The sequence below is a fragment of the Cygnus atratus genome, chromosome 5 (assembly GCF_013377495.2).
Source record: "Cygnus atratus isolate AKBS03 ecotype Queensland, Australia chromosome 5, CAtr_DNAZoo_HiC_assembly, whole genome shotgun sequence".
Taxonomy (NCBI): Eukaryota; Metazoa; Chordata; class Aves; order Anseriformes; family Anatidae; genus Cygnus; species Cygnus atratus.
Genome location: NC_066366.1, coordinates 52,714,400 through 52,738,871, shown reverse-complemented (window position 1 = coordinate 52,738,871; position 24,472 = coordinate 52,714,400). Strand labels below are relative to the sequence as shown.

General features: G+C 47.8%; 1 protein-coding gene across 3 annotated transcripts in view; it reads left to right on the top strand.

The window, feature by feature from the left end:
- The window catches only part of CCDC85C (coiled-coil domain containing 85C), a 107,422-nt gene that overhangs the window by 73,075 nt on the left and 9,875 nt on the right, over window positions 1–24,472 (top strand). For 2 of the 3 annotated variants that reach the window (XM_050711121.1, XM_050711120.1), the window contains 3 exons: window positions 1,139–1,177; window positions 8,028–8,132; window positions 21,457–21,552. In XM_050711121.1, the coding sequence (XP_050567078.1) occupies window positions 1,139–1,177; window positions 8,028–8,132; window positions 21,457–21,552 (240 nt within the window). The remainder of the gene's footprint in view (window positions 1–1,138; window positions 1,178–8,027; window positions 8,133–21,456; window positions 21,553–24,472) is intronic. The other variant, XM_050711122.1, reaches the window with a different exon arrangement.

Here is a 24,472-nt window from a genome sequence, read left to right as displayed (position 1 = left end):
TAAAGGAATTTAATCTCTCCTGTTACAGAAACCTCGTATTATTGCATGATGGGGAAGATGTTAAATAGTTTTAATCTCATCCCTTATTTTTTTTCTTTTTGCAGAGTTCTCCATTTGCAGAGTTCTTAAGAAATCAAATACGTTGATTTTTTTACTGCACTCTCATGTGTGTAATTTCCAACTTGCCTGATAAATGCTGTTGAAGCTAATGGGACTCTTCACATATACTTAAAGTCAGATGTGTGCTTTGCTGAGCTTATTTTTGCTTGAATGTCTTGTAGTGATAACTGCAATTACTGAACCTTAATTCAACTATTAGCCAGCTTCACACAGTGAAATTGCATATCCCTCCTCTTCCTGGTGCACGAGTCCCTAAAACGCAGATTAATGAGATAAAGAGGAAATCTTTGTGCAAGGTCGTGCGGTAGGGGATGGTCACTGGGGCACAGGTCTGCCTGAAAAGGCCACTAGCATGTGGTGGTGAGACCATGAGAAACCTGGGCCACGGCCCTGGTGCCTGTGTGAGAGGGCAAAAAAAGAAGCAGTCCTTCAGGGTTGTGTGCTCTGTGCTGAGTCCCATGGACAGCAACGATGTGCAGGATTTCATACCTTGGTCTCTATTCATGCACCCTGCGTGAGGATCAGCAATAGCGCGTCCAGGTTTTTTTGCTGACTTATTGCAGCATCTCATTCACATTACTGGAGATGTGTTTCTACTTTGCTTTAACTCAGCAACGTAAATAATTGCTCTGCTGGACTTAGGAGGTCTTGGGCCAGGTTTTTCCTGCAGACTGTTCTCATAGTGTCATTGAGCTCTGTGGGTATGGTAAAATATCTGCAGCTGTGAGCGAGCGTAAGGTGATTGAACTTAGTCAGCTGTACGTGGGGTCACCATGCTCAGAATTGGGACAATAAGATGTTAATGGTTGTGCAGATAATAATGGGTTCTGCAAGACTTCATTCGTTAACATGGGAAAAGGGGGGTGAAGTTCAAATAGTAGCATTATCCTGTCAAATGTTGCATAAAAAGAGTGTATTTTGGTCATCTGTGGTAAAGATAGAATTTATCCGGGATGATAAAATACCTTTATTTTGGCTTAAGTTTCTAAATGTATAATGTTCTTCTGTTCCCTTCTAGTTGGCTGACTGCAACAGCTTGCCACGAAATTTCAGTAAGGTAGAGAAAGCTAATGCATCCGCAAACAGCTTTTTGGATCCGGGGGCTGCCTTTCAATATTGGTGCTGGTTGTTCGGGGCTCTGATTGCTTGTTCTTTCACATGCTAATGCTAGCGATTTCCATTTTTTAATCGTCTGAATGTATTAAATATGCCTCTAATTATTTTTGATTTGAATCCTGTACTTGTGCAAAAGACATTTGTTAGTAAAATCTTGAGTTTTGACCAACTTCAAATCAAAGCCATTTACCTATGTGAGGAGAAGTTGGTACTTCCAGCTAAATCGCTGCAGGACCAGTGTGTGTTTGGAATAAGAGGAAAAGATTTCAAGCTAAACCTTCCATTTAATTACCCAGTTGAAAACAATGGGTTGTTGAGTGTCAAAATTGAGGCAGTTTCAATTACAGGAACAATTATGGTGTAGAAAATTGTTACCTGTAGGTTTAAGAATTTATACTGCAGTGACAGGCAAGTAATTCAGGTAATGGGCAGTACAGCAGTCCATAAAGATGAGGGCAGCCTAACCTGCTGAACTGAAATAAAACCTTCCTCCTTTTTCTCATCCCAAATATATATAATCAAAAGCCTCAATCAAAAAGGCCTCAGCAGAGTTTTTCATCTGTCCAAGATTTATGGGGTAAAACTAGTATATGAAATAAGAATGACTTTTTTTTTCCGTATAGACATTTTTTCATATAGAGAGTTCCCCAAACTGTAAGCCCAAATCCTTATGGGCCTACATGGTCAGTATGGGATGCCTTTGCCCTATTGTTAGGGACCAGTTTCATTGCGATGATTGAATTACAGATGAAGGAGATCCTGTGCTTTGTAAAAGAATGAAGTGACCACTAAAAAATGGAAATTGCTTGTCTCTCTTAGGGCTGGGTGTCAGCGTGGCTTATTCATTTGCCCAAACAAAATCTTCTGCACTGGTGTCAAAAAAGGTATCTTCTATTGCCAATACTGCGTTCATCACAATATTGCTTTACATTTGATTGTGCTTCATGTTAAGATACATCATTTCTTCTAAAGTTATGTTTATTAGGAGGTAAAATGTTAATAAATTTAAGGTGTGTGTGATCTCTTGAATTTAGTGCCAGTGGGTCTATGGTGTAGGAAAACAAAGCTGATGATTCTAAAGCCTCCAAGCTGACTTCCCCCTGGGGAGTCTGCTGTTGGTGACTCAGGGGTAGTTGATCCTGCTCTTAATTCTGTACGTTTTTCCATGCCTTCATTGAGGGGCTCCTCAGAGGTAAACACAAAAGTGCTTACTGCTGGAAGAGGCTTCGTAGGAGTCCTGGCCTTTGACTTGGTGCTTGGTTTCCTCCTGCGTGGCATGGGGACGAGGAGAGGAAGCTTTCGCAGGGCTGGAGGTTACAAATGAGTTAAGAAGAAGAGGCACGAGCAGCACCTCAGGAGGTCAGACGTTGTCCTCAGGTGCCAGCAGAGCTGTCCCTCTGGCTCCCACTGCACACCAGCAGGCCGTGGGTCTCCAGCAGCTCATCATCACATCCGCCCAGCCTCCGCAGGTGCCTGGGATGCGTGCAGGCACGGGATGCTCGTGGGCAGACACCTGAGCTGCTGCAAGGTGACCCCGTGGTCCGGAGGGAGAAGGGAAGCTGTGATTGTTAGTAAAGGCTTTAATATTTCTGTAGGGCACAGAGTCAAACCGATCATTTATGATTCCTTTTTTTTTTTTAACCTCTGTTCAGCCTTCAGCTGTTACAATTTATGTGAAAGGAGAAAATAGTGTTTTCAATTAAAGGCTACTTATGTAACGACCCTGTTTTGAATGCTAATTCATGAATTACTGGAAGCTGACAGTGTCGCTTTTTAATTTTCCTCAGTCACTTCAGCACATAATTCTAATTGAAATCGTTCCTTTTTTTCGCTAATCTCTTTCATAAACACTGAAAATATCTGTCAAGTAAATTTCTGCCCCTTACTGAATTTAACTTCTGGTGCGAACGGTCCCTTTTGTTAGATCAAAGTTCTTCAGAATTAAATGCCTGCCTTCTTTTTTCTCCCTTCCAGCAGAAGTAGCACCAAAGTGTAACAGAAAAGATAATTTGTCTGACTTGTCCATAAGTTTTCAACGCTTTATCTTCACAGTTGGTTCAACATGGCCATAGCACTGATCTGACTTTACTGGACAGAAACAGAAAGGAAAATAAATGTTTCTTCATAGTACCTTGACCTTAAAATACCACAAACACCATCCATCTTCTTGTGTTATTTGTGTTATTTTCAAATTGAATCACTCAGCACATCAGGTCAAAAAGTCAGAGGCCACCATTTCTTCTCCCTGCTGGAAGAGTGGAAAGCTTTGATAGGCACAAGTGTTTGCTGATTTTTTTAAATGTAATTGTAGGACTTGTTAAGCACCGAGACCTTAATTTCTAACTAGTTAAACGATAAATTTTTTTATATGGAAAATGCTTACCACTTTCTACCCATGGTAATCATCAAATTGCTTCCATTTTGTACAGTGACAAAGTTGGGTTTGCAGTCCATTTTTACAAAAAACAGTTTGTTGGTCCCATTCTTTTCTCACTTATACGAGCAGGTAAAACTCCCTTCCCTGCCAGGAGGAGCACGTTTAGGTCCGTTTCTTTCATAACGGGGCTGACAAAGATCTCAGGCTTTGGTCCAACAGCAGTATATCCCGGGGTCAGTTCAAGTTCTGCCTAGCTGAAAAATGCAGTGATAAATGTCACGTCATTACTTGCAGATAATAAAGAGTTATTGTGTCTGGAGGACCACTGTGGAGCTGTCAGCGTGGCAGCATGCAAGGCAGGTTTGTGCTGAAGGCGAAGGCGTTTCATCAGCCGGCGAAGGGAGGCAACAACACGTAGAGCGGCGCTGGGGTAGACCTAAGGGAGATTTCACATTGCTGCACTGTGAAAGGCAGGAGATGTTTCTCTATTCCCTTTGCATTTCATTTATTTATTTATTTATTTATTTTTAAACATTTGGATGAAACGAGTGTTTGAAAAAAATTCACAGTAAAAGAGCAAGAGCTACTCCAGAGTAGACAGTGCCTACTCGTTGGCTTTTGCTGGGGACAAGGGTATTTCAGGTTGTGCAAGTTGTAAATTTGAACAGGTTAAGGCTGAATGTGTCTCAGATCTCTCTGTTTCCCTTTCTTTCAATGTCCCTCATCTCTCTGCACCTCAGCCTAGAAAACATTCCCCCCCAAGTTCAATCTCTTCAAGCGCTCTCCCATGGCAAGTTTTAGTTCAGATGGAAATTATTTTGCTGATAAATTCCTTGAAACTGCAGAAATGTGAAGTGATTTTACCTGAAGGGTAATTTATTATAGACATGTTGCACATTAATTGAGATGATCTCCAACAATGATGATGAACAGAGATGATCAGCGATTGTACTTTTAAAATGCCATTCTGACTAGAAAAGCAATTTGGGATCCACTTACATCTCAGTAATGAAAACTGGGTAAGGTAATAAGAGATTTCATTTTGTGAGTGAATTGACAATGCAAATACCAGGATTTTTAATTTAGATTTAAGTGGAGTAATGGCTACTCATTCTGATGCATCATTAGTCATATTGCTTTTTAATGGGGGATTCACTTTCTTTTTCTGGTTAGCTCCAACACCGACAGCCAAGCCCAACAAATGTGTAAATGTTTAGGGAGGTCTGATGAACATGCGCCACTACACCATTTTAATTTAAAAAAGGAAGGAAAAGCAATTTTCCTTCTATGGCAAAAAAATGCACTTTTGGTTTTAGTGCAAGAAAAATAAATAGTGCAGAACTGTGATTGTTGGGCTGTTGTAAAAACTACTTAGAGTAAGATGCGATTCGCAACAAATTCTAGAAAGTGTAGAAGTAAAACTGCAGTGAGTGGAGTGCTCATGAAAGGCTTTCCTAGCAACAGCAGTAGGAAATGTGGTTCTTTGGTCATCTCCAACTCAGATACATTATAAGTAACGGCAGATGACGATGATTCTTGATTCTACCAAGCCCACCCCATGCCCAGAACATCTAATTCCTCTTCTGGGTATATCTCTGTCCCACATTTTTGTTTCTTAGATTTCTTTTCTTTCCTTTGTTTTGAGTTGTGTTTCCCCCCTCCCCCCCTTTTTTTCTTCTCTTTAATTAAGGGCTTGTTTTGATGTTCGTTGAACTCAGTGGGAATCTTTCCATCAAATTGAATGCATTAGGTCAGATTCGTCATCAGCAGTCACTGAAACAGCCTAACAATAGTTATGTCACACACAAGTGCACTGTCTTAAATGGGATTTGTTTAAAAAAAGCAATTGAACTAATCCATTATAAACACTTGTTAGAGCAGGGGTTTGACTGTGTCTGTGTATTTACCAACACAATTTGAACCAATTTAAGCCAAATTGAAATTAATGCAGACTCTTGCTCCAGGCTGGAGCATAGGTCAGTTAAATTAAATCAGTTTAAACTAGCGTATTTATAGCTGCTGTAGTGTTGTGCGTTGACCAGACGTAGCTCTGGTGTCCTTACTTGCTCTGATGGGCAAGGCATTTTGACCTATACAAGGACAATGTGTAGTGCGATGAAGCACATGCTACACCTAACACAGGCCAGCCCACGGAGATTTTGGGGCAAGAGAACAAGTTTCTGGAGAACAGAAAGAACTGTCCACCTAATCTCTTTCTCATGCCTGTTTCTGCACGCCCGGCTCCCCGCAAACACGTGGCACGCTGCCTGTCCCAGTGCCGACTGCAGAAGTCTGAAGTGATGTGGATGAACGCGGGGCTCTGAACACAGATGAAGTGCTCGTCCTTACGGAGCACAGCCTTCAAGGAGGTCTCTGACTTCGTGGGGCTCTGGCACACAGCTCCAGCCTTGCATTTTGGCCGTGCTCTTTTCTTCTGCTTTTCCCTTGCCGGTGCAAGGGCCCATTCATCACAGGTGGCAGGGAAGGGTCCATCAGCTCCCGGACTGACACGCTGAAGGAGTGGGTAGCAGAGGGTCGGGACCTCTGCGGGAGGTCTCTGCTCCAGGTACGCATACAACAGGGAAGCAGCAGTTGCACACAGCAGGGCAGTGGAAGCAGAACCAGCCAGGTTAAAATTCTTTCAGTGTAACCTCCAACAGACCCCTGCACATCACACGCCTGGGACAAGGCCAGGAGAATAAAGACCTTGTCATCATCTTCCATTCTGACCTTCCAACCATCCTCTGAAAGGATTTACGAAGGAGACAGGAGCTCAGTTTTTAGCTACAGTCACTTTTTAGCTACAGAAGAAGTTATCTCCTTCTTCAAATCCTTCTGTTTCCGACTGTTGCGGAATGCAAACGAAATGTAGGCTGTGATCTTCTCGGATGCCACCTTGTAAATCCAAGGGAATCCCAGCAATCTGCCATGCTGAAGCCATTCCACATCGCTCGACTCTGAGATACAACAGTTCCCAGCAGATAGGTGGTGCAGGACTAGCATCCATTTCTCGTGATGACTTTCTTGAAAACTGTCCTTCCCGTCACAGCTTGTAAAATGAAAGTCGATAGGCCGAGTGGGCCGGAATGGTTGTGAACACACTGGGTCACACGGGATGTTTTTTCCTTCAGAACACAGCATTTTGAACTAAAACAAAGGCTGAACACGTGGCGACGAGAAAATGTTTCTGACACTGATGGAAAATGATGTATCCAGTCTGAGTGCACTCATTCTTCTCTGTAAAGTGGGAGCAAAGAACAGAAATGAACTCTCCGTATTTCTGAGATCCGTGGGCAGCCACACTCCCTGAAGTCTTGGTTATTGTCAGGCCTTTGGGGTCACTGAGGGTTTTTTATATACAGTTGAGCTGATTTATGAGACTTCCCGTTAAATTTTATTGCACCAGTGGTTTTTCTTTGGTTCTTTTGAAGTGGAAAACATCATTTCTGCAGCAGATGCAAGTCAGAAGCCTTAATGGAACATAAAAATCTAAAAGATCATGATTTTATAGCTTTAAAATGAAGGACAGCGCATTGCTTTATACTCTTAAAAATATGTAAAGTTAATGAGGATATTTATTGCTAATAAAAAGATATGATCTTCTCCCAGGCCCTTGATTCTGGCTACTTGTATATTGGCTTTTTATGGGTGTACTTTCATAAAGGAGGAACTCTTCTCTTTCTAAGACTGTCCTGTTTTGGAATGACAGAATGAGAGAACAAGTAACACGAGGCAGAAACTTTGTCCTGAGATTATTCAGTGTTCTCCTTACACCCAGTGCTGCTGCTTCCTTTGAGTGCCGACAATTGATTACATTTATCTCTATGGTTTGTCAAGTCATATAGATTACCTTTATTTACATGACTCTCTTTAAGGCTTGTGGGTGCACACTAATTGATAGCCAAATAAGAAACTGTTACTTCCACACACCTGTTGCAAGCTTAGGTGAATTACACCAGCACTGTTTACAGACTCTCATTGCTGTCCACCTGCAGGTGATTGCAATAGCCGACATTGTTTGAAAAAGACCTAGAAAATGTCTCCTGGTGGATTTATTTTACTGATTTGACTTTAATCTGGACTCTGAAAACTGTTTTCATTTGCATCTTAACAAATGTTTTTAACTAACATGTATGAACTCAGGTACATTAAAAATGCCTTCTTGCTGTATCATTTAATGGAGTAGACCTTGAGAGTTTAACTTCCAGCTGCTTGCAAATGCTTTCTCCAGGTGTGGGCTTGGGATAAAGCGTTTTATTGCTAATGGTCACTTCAACTGCTGTTGCAGGGAGAAGTTACGGGAATGCTCACAGTAAAGAAGTGGTTGTGGGAAAAGCTAATCCAGCAGAAGGGACACAACTTTCCTTCTCCTTGTTAATACAGACTGTCCTATTTTCTGTCTTTGTCGTTGCAGCAGTCCAGCACTGGGGATCTGAGGACTCTGAGGAAAGGGTTACCGCCGTACCACTCCGAGTCACAGCTGTCCTCCCTGCCGCAGTATCAAGATGCCCTGCAAAACGTAAGATCCCTTTCCTTGCCTATACAGACAAGAGCTGTAGCTTTCCCAGGAAGTGGGCAAAGAACCACGGGGCTGCAAACTGAGATTAAGGGGGCAGCTCGCCCCGAAACCAGTGGTGTACAAAATAAACCCAGCTGAAAATTGCAGCTGTTTGAAGGAAGGAGAGCCTCTGGAAACATGGAGCTTTACCTCCGAACATTGTGGCTCATTAACTTCCCTGTGCAGGTTTTTGGCTAACTGACAGTCACTGCTGTGTGTATTTTAAAGCAAGGGGGAGCCTTGTTATACCTGCCGCTCCTTCTTCATAAATGCCCTTTATGCCTGCTGTCAAGAAGCCACTCTTGGGTGACGCAAAAAATGTTGTGCCAAGTGTCTGACAACATGTAGTCGGGATTGCTGCAGTGATTAAGTTCTTAGGACATTCATTTCAGGCTCTTCTGTAGCACAAATGAGGTTTATGTTTCCTGAGATTTGCCTGTGTTGCTTCTTCTCACATGACAGAATAATCTTGGTTAGAGGCAGAGAAGGCTCTTGCGAAAGACAAATGCGTGCTGCTGCTGGGGCTCCTCCCTGCGGTCCCGCCGCGCGCAGATGACTGTCCTCCAGATGTTTGCCCAAGTGCCTGGGACACCACCTGTGCTGGTGACAATTGTACGTTGGCTGCCTGCTTTTTATTCTCTATGTTTAGCGTTCCTTTTAGAGTTGTAAATGAGGCGGGGAGAGGAATAATTTAAGAAAGATTACGTAGATAAAACTCCACGCAGTGTGAAAGGAGAGCCCAGAATGGAGAACCTCCAGCCAAAACCAAAAACCAACACCAAGGCAAAACCACGTAAATGAAATGGAAGGCTGAATATCCTCTTCTTTGCTCCCCGTGTAGCAGTCAGGAGACTTTACAAGGAGGGCACAGGGGGTTTGGCCTGGGAAATGCCTTCCCTGTGGAGCTGCTCTGGGGCATTTTGCTTCGCTTCCCTTGTATGAGGAGCCTGAGAGGAGACTGCTCTGTCTGCTCTGCTCTGTTCCTACCAAAATCCCTTTGTTTTGGGGCTTGATAAGATACACTGTTTTTGTGATGAAAGAGAACAATCGCAAATCCCTGCAGATTTCTCTGAATATCTCAGGCACCTCCCAGACAGTGGGCACTCAGACATACCTGCCTTTTTCTGCAGCCTTTTTTGACAGCAGGCGTGAGTTTGTGAGAAAGCGTTCCTCTGTGTGTGTACAGGCTTCATTCGGGTGAGTGATGGTGGACAATCGGTGTCGGCTCCGCACCTGTCACGTCTGTGCAGGGTTTCATCATTGTCTCTGTCCGTGCAACTATTTGGGGAAGTTACTCAGTACATCCCTCACTGTCACTGGGTTTGCACACAGGCATCACTCCATTTCTCCACGGCCCTGACATACCTCAGTTAATGAAACCGTTTGTTTTCTCTAATGAATCCTGGATCATGGACACCGGGGCATGCTCAAGGCACGGAATCAGACGACACTCACAACTGTCTGTGCGGACACTGTGGCTGTTCATGCAGGCAGAGAATTACAGATTTGCTCTGTGGTGTGCAGCAGTTTCCAAATATCCAGTAGAAGTCCCAGGCCTTAGTTCCCAGGCCATTGCAAGGGAAGGGACAGGCTCCAAGGCAAGCAGGTTGGGCTGGCTTGATCCTTCCCATCACCAGCAGCCTCCAGACCAGCTCATCCTCGAGTCCAGTGATGTCCCAGGCGTAGGAGCTGACTTTGGGCTACCTGTAAGTGTTGTACTGCTGAGGATCCACCAGCCAGCTTGGTGTCGGGGTGCCACTGATGGAAATGATCCCATGGCATCCTTGGAGAACTTGTGCTTTCGTTTGTTAACCTGGGCTATTGCTTTGTCTTTGTACTTCGGTTCTCTGTGGTACCTAAAACAGATCCTTTCACCCATGTATGTGTTTCCTTCACGGCTCCATCATGTGGATGGGACAGCACCTGGGGTGAGTTACCGCACTCCAGTTAGCAGCCCTCTGATTTACCGCAGGGAGCTGTTGGCTACCGGGGAGTCTCAGACCTGTGGCTGGAGAGTGCAGAGAAAGGTGATGCTCAGCCTGTCCTGGAAACTCGTCCAGCTCAGAGCTTGTCTGGAGTTTTTAACAATACCGGGGGGAGTTACTGATCTGAAGTTCTCTTTGCTGGCATTGTCTAAGGAGCCTGGATTGCCCATTCATATATCTCACCTCTGGTTAGTGAGATGGAAGTTATATTTTGCTAACACTGAGAATTTTAGAAGAAAAATGACAGTTTCAGGTAATTGGCAGTTGCAGGGGAAGAGGAGCCCTCTCAGCTCGGTTCTGTGAATCTGGACTGGAATCTCTGCCTGCCGTCGTGGAGGGACTCTCCTCCCATGAACACGTGTAGCTTCGTTCGCCTCTCTGTACCTATGTTTTTCCTTCAAAGGGACTGGGTGGGAAATCACCTACCCCATAGCACGGTTTTCAGGCATTTCTTTATCACTAAGTTAAATAGCACTAAGTGCTCCAGGATCCTCCAGGGATGCATACTAAAAGGCAGTATTTAATTTTTGGAACACTGTAGCATTGCTGTCGAGTTGTTTCTCTCACAGGCTTTCTCCATCATTAATCTAGTGATGAATGAAGACTGGGAGGTGGAATCTCTCTCTCTCTAAAGTCACCTTACTCAGTGCTTAACCTGTTGTGCACACCTAATAATTGCCGGGTGTGATCCTGACATGGGGAGAAGGCATGGGGGACAAGGAAACTCCCCATCCACAGCAGCAAGGCTGCTAATTTGGTACTAATAGTCACATTTCAGCAATTCATTTGCTAAGAGGTAGAATCTCGGTTGCTGGTTTCTGGAGCGTTCGAGATCTCTAAGCAAAGCTGAGGATGAGTGCTGGGGCTGCGGCATGGCCCCCCTGTCATTTCTCCGCTCCTTTTGGCGTCTGCCTCTTGTTGGGTGCTGTGGCAGCCTGTGCAAACACACAGCCCCTGCAGCAATCCACAGTCCTGCCCGCCGCCCCGCGGCTGCGCCAGGCACATCTTAGTGCCCAGGCACGGGAAGGCAGCCCGAAGGCAGCGTGCTGCTGTGGCTGGAGGTGCCTTCACCTGGACAAGCCCCTAAGCCAGCTGCCTGGAGGAGCCATTTGTCCACATTGGCACGAAACACCGTTAAAGGTGAACCAGCCTTTCGCTAACAACTGGGGCTAGCCTGGCTGGCTTAGACTTAAAGCCTACTAGCAGCGTTGGTGTGATTTGTAATAGGAGTCCTGCCGCTGGTGGAAGTAACTGCAGAGGTCTGCAATGGAAGCATTAGGGGATGGGAATGGGTACATGAAACACCAGAAGGAGTGCTTGAGCCAGGGGTGCAGGAATGGCCCGCGCTGATAACCAAAGGCACAACTGACAGCAAACAACTGGGTAAACACCGGGGGATGTGTGGTTTGCGTCAGGACCAGGAGGTCTGTGCTTTGATAAGGGCACGGCACAGAGGCACAGATGGCTCGTCGCTGGAAGACCCGTTCCCTGAGAAGGGGGGAGTGGTGGCGAGGTTACAGGGGATGTGCCATCGCGCTGCCTGTTGTTCCAGGGGGAAGGCTTAGATAAGGTACCCGAAAGGAGGGAAAGGAGACAACGGGCAGCAGCTTCATGGGGTTTATGGGGGGTGAGTAAGCAGGACTCTGAGATAAAGATCAGCCCATAGTAACCACTGACCCGTGAAGGCTGTAAAAAATCTGTCCAAAAACCGCCAGTTCTCTGCCGTCAGCAAGAGGAACGCCAGAGCTGTCGCTGGGACTCGCTAGCTGGTGGCCCTGTCCCCGGTGTCAGACACAGCGACCTGACCACACCACGTGGACATGCACCTTTAGGTGGGGGTGTTTGTAGGTGTGGGGGTGTGAGTGGTGTCACTTTAGGTTCAAATAAACACCGCCTTCCCCTTCCGTAAGGTTTTGTGTGGAGTTGCACTGCACTAGCTTTGTGCGCGATCCCTTGCTGAGGGGCAGCAGCCCCTACCAGTGCGGGAGGATGGAGCTGGAGGAAGGCACCTGGGGTCATCCCAGGTCCTGAGCTCCGAGTCCCCAGGGAGAAGTGCCTACGGGTATGCTTCGTGAGGGCTGAGCAAAGCTCCCTCTTTTGAGGAGACAGAGGTGATGGTGCCATTGCCCACCCTAGCAGCCCCTGCTTTAAGTACCTCCTGAAGAAAAGTGAGATTTGCTCCCTGCAGGTATCCAACCCTGTATCTCTCAGGTGTCTGCTTAAGACTGGAGGCCAGGCTGGGAAGAGGCAGTACCTTTTTCCTTCCTAGATCCATCCCGTAGCAAAACCTGGGAGGTCTACAGGAAAGCACAGGCGAGCAGGACAGGAGCGGTGCCGTAGCAGAGAGGTGGAGGCACTCGGCAGAGGTTTATCTCCGTACCACTGCCTCCCATTGCATTTTTCTCCAGCGACTGTTTCCTCCAAAAAGCAAAGCCCGGGTCTGGGGCTGAGCTCAGGCTGCCTGGCTGCAGCACTGTCCTTCTGCTCGCCTCTGCTTCTCTGGCGTGCTTGGCTCCTGCCCCTGCCTTCCCCCATCACCACCGGCCACGTTTTGTAGCTCTGCTTTGCAAAGACGCTCGTGGAGAGCGTATTCCGTTTACCATATGGCACGTACGTTCTGATAAAAACAAACCCAAATGTTTGTGGTGTGTAGGTGTAAAGAGAAGCCGTGAGATGGGGGGGAAATGGATGACGGGAGACTCCTCGGCTGACGTGCCGGCTGTCTGCTGAGCCTGCGGCAGAGGCGGCGAGGGGAGGTGGTGCGAGGGCACGCGGCGCCTGAACCCGACCCACTGCCGGTCCTGTCTTCTAGCCGGAGCTACGGTGGTCTCGGTCCTCTCTGTTACAAGGGTTAGGGCAGAGGAACAGCAAGAAAATGACTCAGTCTCTCTCCCTCAGCCCCCTGCAGGGGCATTACCAAGTTTATCCTGCACCAGCCTGGCATCAGCAGAGAGCAGAGGGAAGCGTGGCTGTGGCCCAAGCCTGGTCCCGGCGGGGGGCAGCCGGGGCAGGTTTGCTCATCCCTCCCATGGCTCGCGTGGGAGTAAATCCATTCCTCTCCGGGAGGAGAACTGGACTGCCTTCTTGAAGCTGACCTGGCTTTTAAAACCAGGTTTGAAACAGCCAGAGATGACAGCTCCCATCGCGCCAGGGCTGGTGGCCAGCGGCAGCACCCGGAGGAGCCCCGTGGGTTTCGCTGCTCCCGCTGGGTGTGCCGGAGGAGGACACCCTGCTGGGGCCACCGATCGCCCTCCCCGCGGCCGGGCTGCCTTTGTGGGCGCGGGGGAACAATGGCAGGAGGCAGCTCCTTCCCGCTGGCACCGCCGCGCTGCTGCCGCCGAGCAGACAAAGGCAGAAATTCACGGCGGCCCTTTTGCCGCTGCGGCAATAGGCTGCGGGAGGGAAAATAAAAATGAAAGGTTTGTGGGGAGAGAGGCAGAAATTCGCAGCCTGGGGAGGGCTATTGTGAAACTTCAGAGCGTACTGCGAGTGGCTGAGAACAAGCCAATGCATTTTTAAAGGCGGCCGCCCTTCATCAGCCGCTGTTCTGGGGTCTCTGAGCGGTGGGTGGCTTTTTTGCCCACAGCAGCCAACCAGCACAAAGTTGGGCAATGACAAAGTTTGGGGATTTGATGAGCAAAAGAGATGCTGACAGTCCATATCCGTCAGCCACCGGTACAGGTAACTGCGGGGGGTGGGGACAATTAGTGTTCTGATGTTCTGCTCTACATTCTCACCTTCATTGCCACGTGCGTTAAGTGTGGGGCCGTCAGTATAGGGGCTCTGCTAGAGACCCTCACGCCCCAAAACCTCGGAGCGGGCTGCTTCACCAGCAATGGCCAGAGCAGCCAAGACGAGGTGGAGACCTGGGGAGAGCTGTGGCCTTGGGGACAACTGGCATCTGCACACTGTCTCTGCCCACCTGGGCGTTCCCAGCTGGGCCATCCCCAGACCAGGGGATGCGCTTCAAAGTCAGGCAAGTCTTAAAAATATCCGCTGCTTCCTTCTGAAAGCCAATGTGCTTGATGTTCCTCTGCTGAAGGAGCCAGCACCTCTCCAAATAGTTGTGCTGACAGTGCCCCTGTGAGTCAGCTGCAGTTAGTGCACTCCGTCCGTGGGCGCAGCGTGGGCTAGTGCCGTCCATAGCACTCCTGGTTGTTTCTGTCAGGTGGTCACGGGCTGAAAGTCCTCCGAATCTGTCACGTCGGTAATGATTTCGTAGCCTGGGGACAGCTGAAGCTGGCAGTGGTGCTTTTTGACGGCGTACACCAAAGGGCAACTGCTCTCCCTTCGTATCCGCAGCCGGAGGAAGCTGTCTCAGCAGCTTGCGGGCACCGAGGAGTTTCCTAGGGCTGGAGCTGCGACCCACCGTTCGTGTGGGGCTGATAACAGACACCCTTCCTGTTTGTAGATGCGACCCGGTTGCAAACAATGTCCTGGCTTTGTTTATCCTGTCTCGGCAGGCCCTGAAAGCCTCCCTTCCCTTCGGTGCCCCGGCACAGCCCCTGCAGCGAGCGGGGTGCCCTGCCTGCCGGGGAGGACGGCTCTTCTTTTGTCCTCGATGCTTGTGCTCAGAAAGAAACGAAGCAGTTAAATGGTTTCTCTATTGATCAAAAGGGCCATGTAAGCACTTTGGGTTACGGAAGCAGATTTCCGTGGGCTCGGCAGAGGCCCCGCAGATGCACGTTGTCTGACGGGACGGCAGCGCTGCGCAGGCAGAGCCCGGCCCCTCTGCGGGTCCAGCCGTTGATTCACGGATTTGAGCGTCTCCCTGACCAGCTGCTTTCCGTGATTAAAGGGAGCAAATTAAGTCATGCTGGAGGAGATTAGCATCTGCAGTAAAGCCCCTCCATTTGATAGGGGAGATGCTAATGGGAAGCACTGGCGACTCCCACACTCACTCCCGCTGGTGGCCAGGGCCAGCAGGACGGCGTTGTGCTGGGAAGCCGGTGTCTTTCTGCACAGCATCCCACTTGTCTCTTGTCATGTCTCTGGTGGCAGGGCATCCAACCATTCACAGTACAACGCAGCCCACTGTGGCTTTGGGAATGCGGGACCGTGCTGCCATTTACATGCACAAGGAGGGACTGCTTGGTTAGGACTGGATGCCGGCAGGCTTTCTGCACAGTAGGCACGTAGTAATGGGAATAACCAGGTGTCACCGTGCCTTTGGGTCATCTGCCAGGCAGACTGGGCACGCGGCAGAGCTGGGCGCTGCCTGGCTGTGGCGAGGGTGTCCTGTGCTCGGGCATACAGCACTTGGCAGCGTGGTTTGCAGAGGAACCAGTGCTGGTCATTTCAAGAGGGAAATGTCTCCCTTGCAGCCAGCCAGGAGTCAGGGTGCCATCGGTACAGACCCCTCCGAGAGCAAGGCACAGCGCCAGGGGCACGAGAAGATGCAGGAGGGAGGGAGGGAAGGGGCTTTGAAGGAAGGAAGGGTGAAATTAGCCTGGTTCATAGCCGCACAGCACTCACTTTTTTTGAGCTGTTAGCCCCTCTGCAGCTGCACGGCAGCGGAGGAAGGGATGCAAAGCCCCAGAGCATCACACGCCCAGGGCTGGGGCTGGCAGAGAAGTCTTTCCGTGTTCTGCCTGCCTCTGCCACCTGCGTCCCACGTGGCTGTGGGCGTGTTACCACTGCCTCACTGCTTACTTGTCCCTCAGCGGTTCCCAATTTACAGAGCAGCGTGGGCACCGTGATTGATGTACAGCACCTGGATGGTGATGAGAGCTAAAGAAGGGCCCAACCTTAATTCAAACCTGGGTAAGTAGGCTGCAAACAAAGCCACCGTGAGATAAATCTTTGTGCCCGGGAATTTTATTGCAAGTTATCTGGCAGGGCCTGCCTATAATGTAATTTTCCTTGTTCTGTCTCGGCAATAAAAACTTCTAATATGATTCCATTTAGCTGTAACATTGTCTGAGGTACGCCATTAGAACATTGCGGTGTGTTTAATCGCGTTTGAACCCTAAACGTCTGCTTGTTTTTGGAAATCATGGACAAAAATTAAAAGAAGACAAGAAGAAGATGTGAGGTTCAGAAGCGCTAATGTTTGCTCGCATGCCCCACTTTGGGTCTCAGTGCCTGGGCTGTGGCTGCTGGTGAAGCACAATCAGCATGCCACTTTCCTCTGGGTTTTGAAACTTAGCTCTCTTTTTGCAGTCTTTCCGAAGAGCAGGAATAGCTCTCTTGGAGCTGAGATAGGAGAGGATGTCATTAAAGCGCAGAATATAATTGAGGAGAAGGAGATTGAAAACTGGTGTCAGGACCGAGGTCTTGTGTCTTTTCAGATCCCTGGAGGAATCCAGGAGAAATTGTTTATCGCAATTTCATTGTTCCTCTTTGAGATTTCCAAACCAAAACCTATAAAAGAACAGACACCTGTCGTCCCCAGTTAGACTCTTTTCTTCTTGGATTCCGGAGTATTCCCATTATTATTAAGAAACGTTCATATTTTAAGCCTTATTTTGCCTCTGTGGAGGTGTGCCATTATCGGGAGTTCCCAGCGTGCGCCGTTACACTCTTATTAATTTTGTTCCTCCAAATACGTAGGAAGGATGGAGCATTGACCGCGGGGCTTTTCAGCATCGGCGCTGGACCACATCCCACGCAGCTAGACGCAGCCAGCACGGCCTCATTAGGCGGCCTGGTCTGATGGCAGCGCCATCGTGCCTCGATGCGCAGCAGCTGCAGATGTTCTCCAGCAGCTGCACTTCAGGCCTCCGCTCCTCATTTTTTTGGTGTCAGATTAAAAAGGCTCTTTGGCACTATTTGTAGCCGTTGGATTTTCCTTCTGACACCAGCGCTGTTGCTTCGGTGATCCTCTTTGGGTTCTGGGCAGGGGCAGTGTGCTGGGGCTGCTTCTATCCGGTTTGTTTTCTGCTTTGGGTTTGAGGCTGTCACCAGGTCGTGCGTAATTCGTAGCAGGCGGAGAACTGGAAGATTTATCTCCTGTGCACAGCATGCTGCTGTAAGGGTCCTCTGACGTGAGAGACTGCAGGGTTCCTTCTCTCTTTTCTTAGCCTGTTAACGGTACAGCTGGACTGTGCATCTCCTCGCAGACATCGGGCTTGAATTGCCAGCCCTGCAGGCTGGGCTCTGCTGGGGGCGTTCTGCGAGGGTCTCACGCAGAAGTGTGCTTCTTTACCTGTGGTTGGGGCACCTCCACTGTAGGGCTGGCGGGCTGGGGAGGGGGCTGGTGTAGGAGTAATGAGGTCTTAGACACAGCCACCCGTAGGCTGGTGCTCTCCCCACTGGGCAGCCTTCTTTTGGCAGCGTCTCTGGCTGAAACAGAAAGAGGTGTGCAGCGTAATTCTACCAAGGCGAGGATTTGAAGCCACAATGGAGACGTACAGTAGTTTTCTTTTTAAATAACAAATTCCTCATATGGCTGGTGAGTTAAATGAGCTAACTTCCAGTTTCATCTCTGCTGCTTTAAACCTGGAGCGACTCCAAAGCTGCTTGAGGCCACAGAGAATAAGAAACTTTGCCTTTTGAAATGACTCAGCCCCTCATTAGGTGGTTCAGCTTCAGCAGAAGTAAACGAGAAAAACAGCCAAGATTGTATTTCTCAACAGCCTTATTATAAATATATGGCGTCCTTTTCCACGAGTTCTGAGCTGTCTTTTAGTGCCGTTCATTTAAACAATTATGTGACATCTCAGCCGCATGTTGGAGGATGAAGAGCGAACCGTCTCTGAGCTACTGAGCTCTCTGAAAGCCTAGCGAGTGGAAAAACCCCAGACATGTAGTATAGAGAGTGCGCGTCTGACAAAACCAAGCAGGGAGAAGAAATGGAGAGTGATGCATGCCCCAAAACACTCTGTATCACTTTTTGCCTATATGGACAGTTCCTGCTCTGTAGGATGTAACCAGATTAACCTTGCTATTATTGTCCGTCAGGGTGCTGAGTCAGGCGTGTTCCCATGGCTGTGGAAGTGTCAGCTCTGAGGAGCAGGAAGGGCATGGGGTGCTGCAGTGATGGAGGTCCTCAGGAGCTGAGGGAGAGTGCTGGGGTGCAACCGTGGTAGTTCTTACCCCGTTTTCCAAATGTGTCTGCTTTAGGCACGAGATCTCTCTTCCATCTGTGTGATTTCAGCTACTGCCTTAATGCTGACTTCCTGAGATTCCCCCTCCATCCTGCCCTCCTGCCCTTCTTCCAGTCTCCTATCTTGGTTCCCCCCTCCCCTGAATTTCATCTCAGCCGTTTTCCTGCTGGATAAAATGCACATCCTTTCTCTTCCCCCTCCCTCCCTTCTCTCCCACTGCTGGCAGTTTTCCAGTTCAGCAACCTCGACCTTATCTCCAATTCCTTCCATTTCCTCCCCTTCAGCTAACACCATGGGTGAACTCTGCCCGTTTTCCTCTCCTCCGTCCTCCAAAGGCCGGCCGTGCGTCCTGCTGGGTACGCTGTCATTTCTTCCCTTGCTCGCTCCAGCTCCCCTCTTTTCTGGCCTCCTTCACGTTTGCCTCAGTGCAGGAAGCTGATACGAGTTTGGCTAAAGCTTGTTTGTGAACCACACTGCAATCAGTGGGAATGGAGCCCCTAAACACCTTTATAAAGTTATGTCTGGAAAGAGCATCTCTAGGGGTGCACTCATACAATCTAAGTGTAATGATAAGTAAATATTAAGCTACCCTTAGTGGTGTACGCTATTTCCTGGCCACATGTGGGTATTTTTACTTGATGCCCACAGCTGCAGAGAGCAGGGATATTGGTGAAATCCTTCCTTGCTCCCTTGCTTTCTTCTTGTGCCTGTTTGGCCTTTTGTGGTAGCAGTCTTCCATTTCAGCGGTGGGAGGGTCTCTGTGCCTTGCGGCACAGCACACCTGCCGTGCGTTTTTTTCTGTGCACTCTCATGCAAGTCTCTTACACGGTTATCTGCCATCGGTGACCATTGCACGCAGCCATATGCACTTCCATTTCAGTTTGCTGGCAGTTTTTTGGCTTCCAACCTAAAGAGGAAGGATCACGCCTGCTTTAGAAATGAAGTCAACTGGTACTGAGACTCTAACAGCAAAGTTTGGGTCTACCTCCTTCGTTGCAGCCCCCATTCTTTAACATCACTTTTTTCTTCTTAAGTCAAATTCTCTACCCATATTCAGGTGGAGCTCAGCTGATTGCCCTCGCCACTTGAGAGGGCATCTCAGCCACTTGTACCCGCAGGGCACTGGCCCTTTGGGCGTTTCCGTGTGATCCCATATATCCAGGGATATATGTGCTCGTGGGATTGCTTTCATCATGTCAGCATGGTAATCAGTGAAGTATGATCAAACCCTTTAGAAAGCGTTTCTCTCTAATCATTCTGGTTTCATTTGTATTCTGTAGTAATTTTGAGAGCGATTATGAACACGGGAGTGCTTTGTAGCTTATTAGTTACGTCGCTTCTGCGAGGAGAAGCTGCTGCTGCCTGTCATACAGGGGACCTTGTATTCTGCTCTAGTTTTGTCAGAAAAATGTATTTAAGATGCTGTCAGCTGCAGGATCCAGCACAATTCCTTTTCCTTTCTGATTGCTCTCAGCTCAGAAGAGGTATTGGATGTTAGACCCCTGCTTGGTATTTCCTGTGTTACTTCTAACGGGGGCTGTGGGGGAAGATCTTTATCAATATGGTTCATGGCCACAAACTCCCATATATTCTGCTTCCAGTTGTCATGGTCTTGGTCATTTATGGGAAGGAAGGCAGCTTTCATGCTCAAGTCAGGGCACTTCTGCGTGTATTGATGCCTGTGACCTCTGTGGGAGGCTGACTCTGCGTTTAGCTGCCCTGAGAGAAATTTGTAACCCCTTTTGCAGTCTTAAGGCACAGCCGTAGACTGGCTGGGCTCAGTCCCTGGCACTCCCTCCCTCCCCAGCCTTTTCTGTGTAGCATTTGGGGCTGGACGGGATGGCTGAGGCCGTGTCCCCCGGTGGCCATACATCTCCAGCGAGCTGTGACCCTCTGCCAGCAGGTGCCTGGCCCGTGAACGTCGCTTGGTCTCAGTGCTTCATCAGCCCGTTAAATCTCCTTGGAGAGTTATTGTGGAGGTACCAAGTCTCATGTTCCCTTCTCTGGGATGCCTGCCTCTCGGAAGGGAAGTATTGTGTCACCAGCAGCTCGGTTCAGGAAGGTCACTTGCTGGTAAACGGCAGTTGGTTTACGTGGGCTAAGCACAGACCGCTGGCTCAGGCTCGAAAGGCTCTGTGCCCTTCACGCTGCCCTTGTCTGTGGCCTAATGGATCGGCCCATCCTTTTCTTTAAAGTGGGCACACGAACGATTTCAGTAGCAAAAAGGCGCCCACGCCGTGGAAGGTTTGGACGCACGAGATGTGACAAGATGGCCCTGCGTTGGTCCTGGCATGGCTACTGCTGGCCTAGGAGGCGAGGAGGTGAGACGAGGCACAAAACATGCTGTGTTCAAACCTGGAAAAGATGGTAATGGAGTGCCTCGTATGTCGCATGCAAAAGCATTCCTGTGACGGTGCTACATACCGCTCTGCCATCCTAATTTGCTTTCACAGGCCCCAGTATAATCATTCTTTGTATTTCCTAAGGGATGCGAAGACTAAATGCGGGTTTGGTCAATGGTTTCATTGTGGATTTCTCCCGGCGCTACAAAGCAAATACAAAACTCTCGGGACAGGCAGGGTGCTTCTCATTGTGTCTCATATAATCCAAAAAAGGAAAGCCCTATCAAACGTGCTTACAGGGCTGTTTGGGCTGTAGAAATCTTTTGTAAAATGTAACTTTGGTATCTTTCCCAATGGGATCCTTCATGCAGGAGAACTGGCCAGCATTTTGGAAAGAAACCCAGCCAACATTAGGCTTGGACATCTGCTTGTTTTAAGGTTGCCTTCACAATTTTCTCTGTAGCCGAAGATTGGTACTTGATGTCTATGTGAAAGCGTTGCCAAAAAAGCAGTGATGTTGTGCCAACTGTTTCTTTCATGTACGCAGCTTCTTAGAAATGACCGCTTTATGTTGGAAAATCATCTTGTTTGCATTGCTCCCTTGGCTACAAGGATGAGGACCCTTTGATCTTGTCCTTGCACAGAGTTATCCTAAATGAGCAAAAAATGCTTCCTGAACTAATTTAGCTTTAAACCAGGGTGATCTCCTGCCTGAATACATCTAGTCTGAGTGACGGTAAGCTTAAATGGCATTAAATCAAATTACTTTTGAAGGAGGGGTAGTGGTGTTTTTTGTCTTTGCAGGTGGCTGAAGGGGACTGAATTTGAGAGAAGCTAGCGGATATTTTCTTCCTTCCTGCTAAATAACCCAAACAGAATTAAAGCATGTCTTCTCTTCTTATTTAAACAGGGACCAGCTCGCATGACATCTGATCTTGCATCTTCTCCTGCAGCAGGATATGTCGCTGTTGGTCAGAAACCAGAGGCTGTTGTGCATGCTATGAAGGTAAGGCTGCCTGTAGTCCCCGCAGTGCAGCGCAGTGCAACTAACTTGCAGAACTGGATGTTTGCTGTTCTCATGGAAATATGATGATTAGAAATAGAAAGTTAGTGCTGAGGCACGTTATCAGCAACCAGCACTTGTATCATGATGAACAATCATTGCTTCAAATATATTTAAGCAAGATCATACATGACTTTTTGGGTGGGAGACCTTCAACAGAAGCTGTTACAGCTGAAGGTGTTGGTCATCCTTCCTGGTCATCATTCTTGCGTGGACTGTGTCTCAGGGGTGATAGTGGTGACAGAAGTGCTGTTTTTAAAAGAGACGCAAAAACTCAACTCCTACATATTTTTTGTTATTGAAAATCTTGCAGCAGTCTTCAGAGGAGAAGGACTTTATTTAAGTAAACACACAGCAAACCATGGCATCATACCCATGTAGCTATCTGCATCATCAATGTGTATTAAAGTCATGGCCTTCACCATCAAAAACACAGGACCCGGCTAGCTGGGGTAAAGGAGAAGACTTGCACTGTTTTTTCACAGCAGTTCTCAAGTCCTAGAGAGCATCCATTAGCAGGAAAAAATGTAATAGCTTGCTGTTGTATGGTTGACTAGTTAAGGAAGTCCAAGTTATCTAAGAGACACAGGAACACAAATCCTTTGAAAGGTGCCATAGAGACATCTTTCAAAGGTTAGGTTGGACTATACTGATCTGTAAGTATAGATGGATTTGTTAAAGCTGAAAATAAATGTATAAGGTTACAGAGATTTTGCCAAATCAAAGCAGGATTCACAGGAAACCCTCCAGATTTCCCGGATGGCTGGTCTGGAGCTCAGAGCCCCACGGCCATAGCCAGAAAAAAAGGTCCAGCCGTGTCACTGCTTCACCAGCACTAGCTTAGGCTGGCCTAGACCCAGAGCCTGGTGCTAACAAAGCACTTCTCTTTGCACCCGATAGCAAAATGAATGCCACAGATGTTGCTCTTAGCTGTAATCTACAGGTTCCATGATTTTTCTAGTTTTAAATTTTTTTCAGCTTACGTTTTTGCACCTGTCTCTTGGCTCCAGGACAGATGTGTCAGGTGGCAGTGGTAAAGCCAATAAGTGTCAGGAGAAGCAGTGGTGCAGCTGGCAGGAGCTCGGTTCCACTGGGCAGCTGTGAGATCCCCTGAGCATATTAAGTTTCAGAAACACTGGATGACAGTGTTCCTCAAGTAATTCATCTTCTGTGCATTTATGGTGTTATAAAATTATGAAAGAAAATTTAAGTTTGGTTTGATTTGAATCAAACTTTACTTCAAATTATGAAAGGTCCTTCAAGCTGAAAATCTCGATTTTTTCAGCTTACGTAAGGTGTTGTAAACCCCAATCATATAACTCTTCGGATCCTCAGAGAAGGGTGTCCAGCACCTTCAAGGATTAAAAATATACCCGTGGTACAGTTTTTACTGCTTCCCAGAGGAGCCCTGGATATATGAGTGGCAGATCAGTTTCCTACATATATTTTTCCTGTGTTTGCCCAGTAAGCTTCTTCTTTGCTTGTTGTGAATGGTTCGGTGCTGTCGGAAAGGTGTGCTCCATCCCGGAGTATGCTGTACGTCACTTTTGGGTGAATTACTGCTGTATGAATATGCATAAGTATCTGCTAAACTGACACCTTGCAGAACATTGCAAACGCACGGGACACCTTCATTTCTCCTACACTTCGTACTGCCTTTACTTCTTGCTCGTCACTAATCCAGTTTCTCTTGCGTTTGCTCTAATCATCCAAGCCACCAATGCACTCCAGACTACTGTTCTTGTTTTGAAATGAATGTGGCTTCCCAAGTTGGGGTTCCTACCTTTCTGCTCCTGCTTTTCATTGTATTTGGGGAGTGAAAATATTAAGCAGAGATGATAATTTTTTTAAGTTGAAAGATCAAATAGTTATAAATTGGTTATGAACACATTCTGGGGGGAAAGTAAGTTTCTGTCTGCTTAAGGGGTTATGGGACCAAATTTCCAAGTAAGGGCAAGAAACGTGAATGGTTTTAAGAAGTGGTTTGGTAAGCTTGTGGAAAGGATTGTAAAGTTAACAAGGAAGATTCTCAGAAACTGGAAATTGCATTTGGGATGTGTGGCACGAGGATGCATACAAAGGGGTTGGAAGGAAGTTGGATGCTTGGTTGTTTGCCCGTATTATTATTGCTAATTCTCTTCTTCAGAGCTTTGTTGATCACCAGGAAAGGCTGCAAGAAGCTCTCCTCTGAGATTTTGTAATTTGGCTGGTGGGGCATGTTTGTCTTTCTTCAAAACACTGGAAACTGCCTCAGCTGGGGACAGGAAGCAGGTGGCACAGCAGTCACATCTCTCAGGGCACAACTGATCTCGTGTGATGTGTCCCGCTCACAGGCTTAGGGTTAAAAACATTCTCAGATTTGAAGTGAGGAGGAAATCTTCCCGTAAGTCAGTGTGGCAGCAAGGGTCGAGGAGGTTTTAATTTTCCATCCTGTGGCCCGTTTCCAAGGATCAGGTGGAAATGGAAAGGGCGGAGGAAACTGGTTCTGGTCTCAACCTCTCCTCCCCCCACTTCATGTGACACAATAAAACTGTGGCTCTTGGTCTCCAGCCACAGATCTTAAACTGGGTGGAAGATAACGTGTTTTGGCCACGGCATGCTGCAGCAGATGGAGCAGGTCTTATTTGCACCCTGTGGAACTGGGCAGCTTTTTCAGTGCCAGCCCCTGCATGTAGAAAAGGGGATGCAGCTACCGGCCTAGCCCCTCGCCGTGGTACAGCTCATGACCTTCCCTTGAGGAGGAGAAGAGAGTAGCTACAAAGGAGACTTTGCACTTTGCCTGTCTGCCATTGAATATTAGAAGAAGCTCTGCTCAGTCGTGTAATGCCCCCTAGGCTTCTCGCTTGGCTTTTTCCTGCAGCTG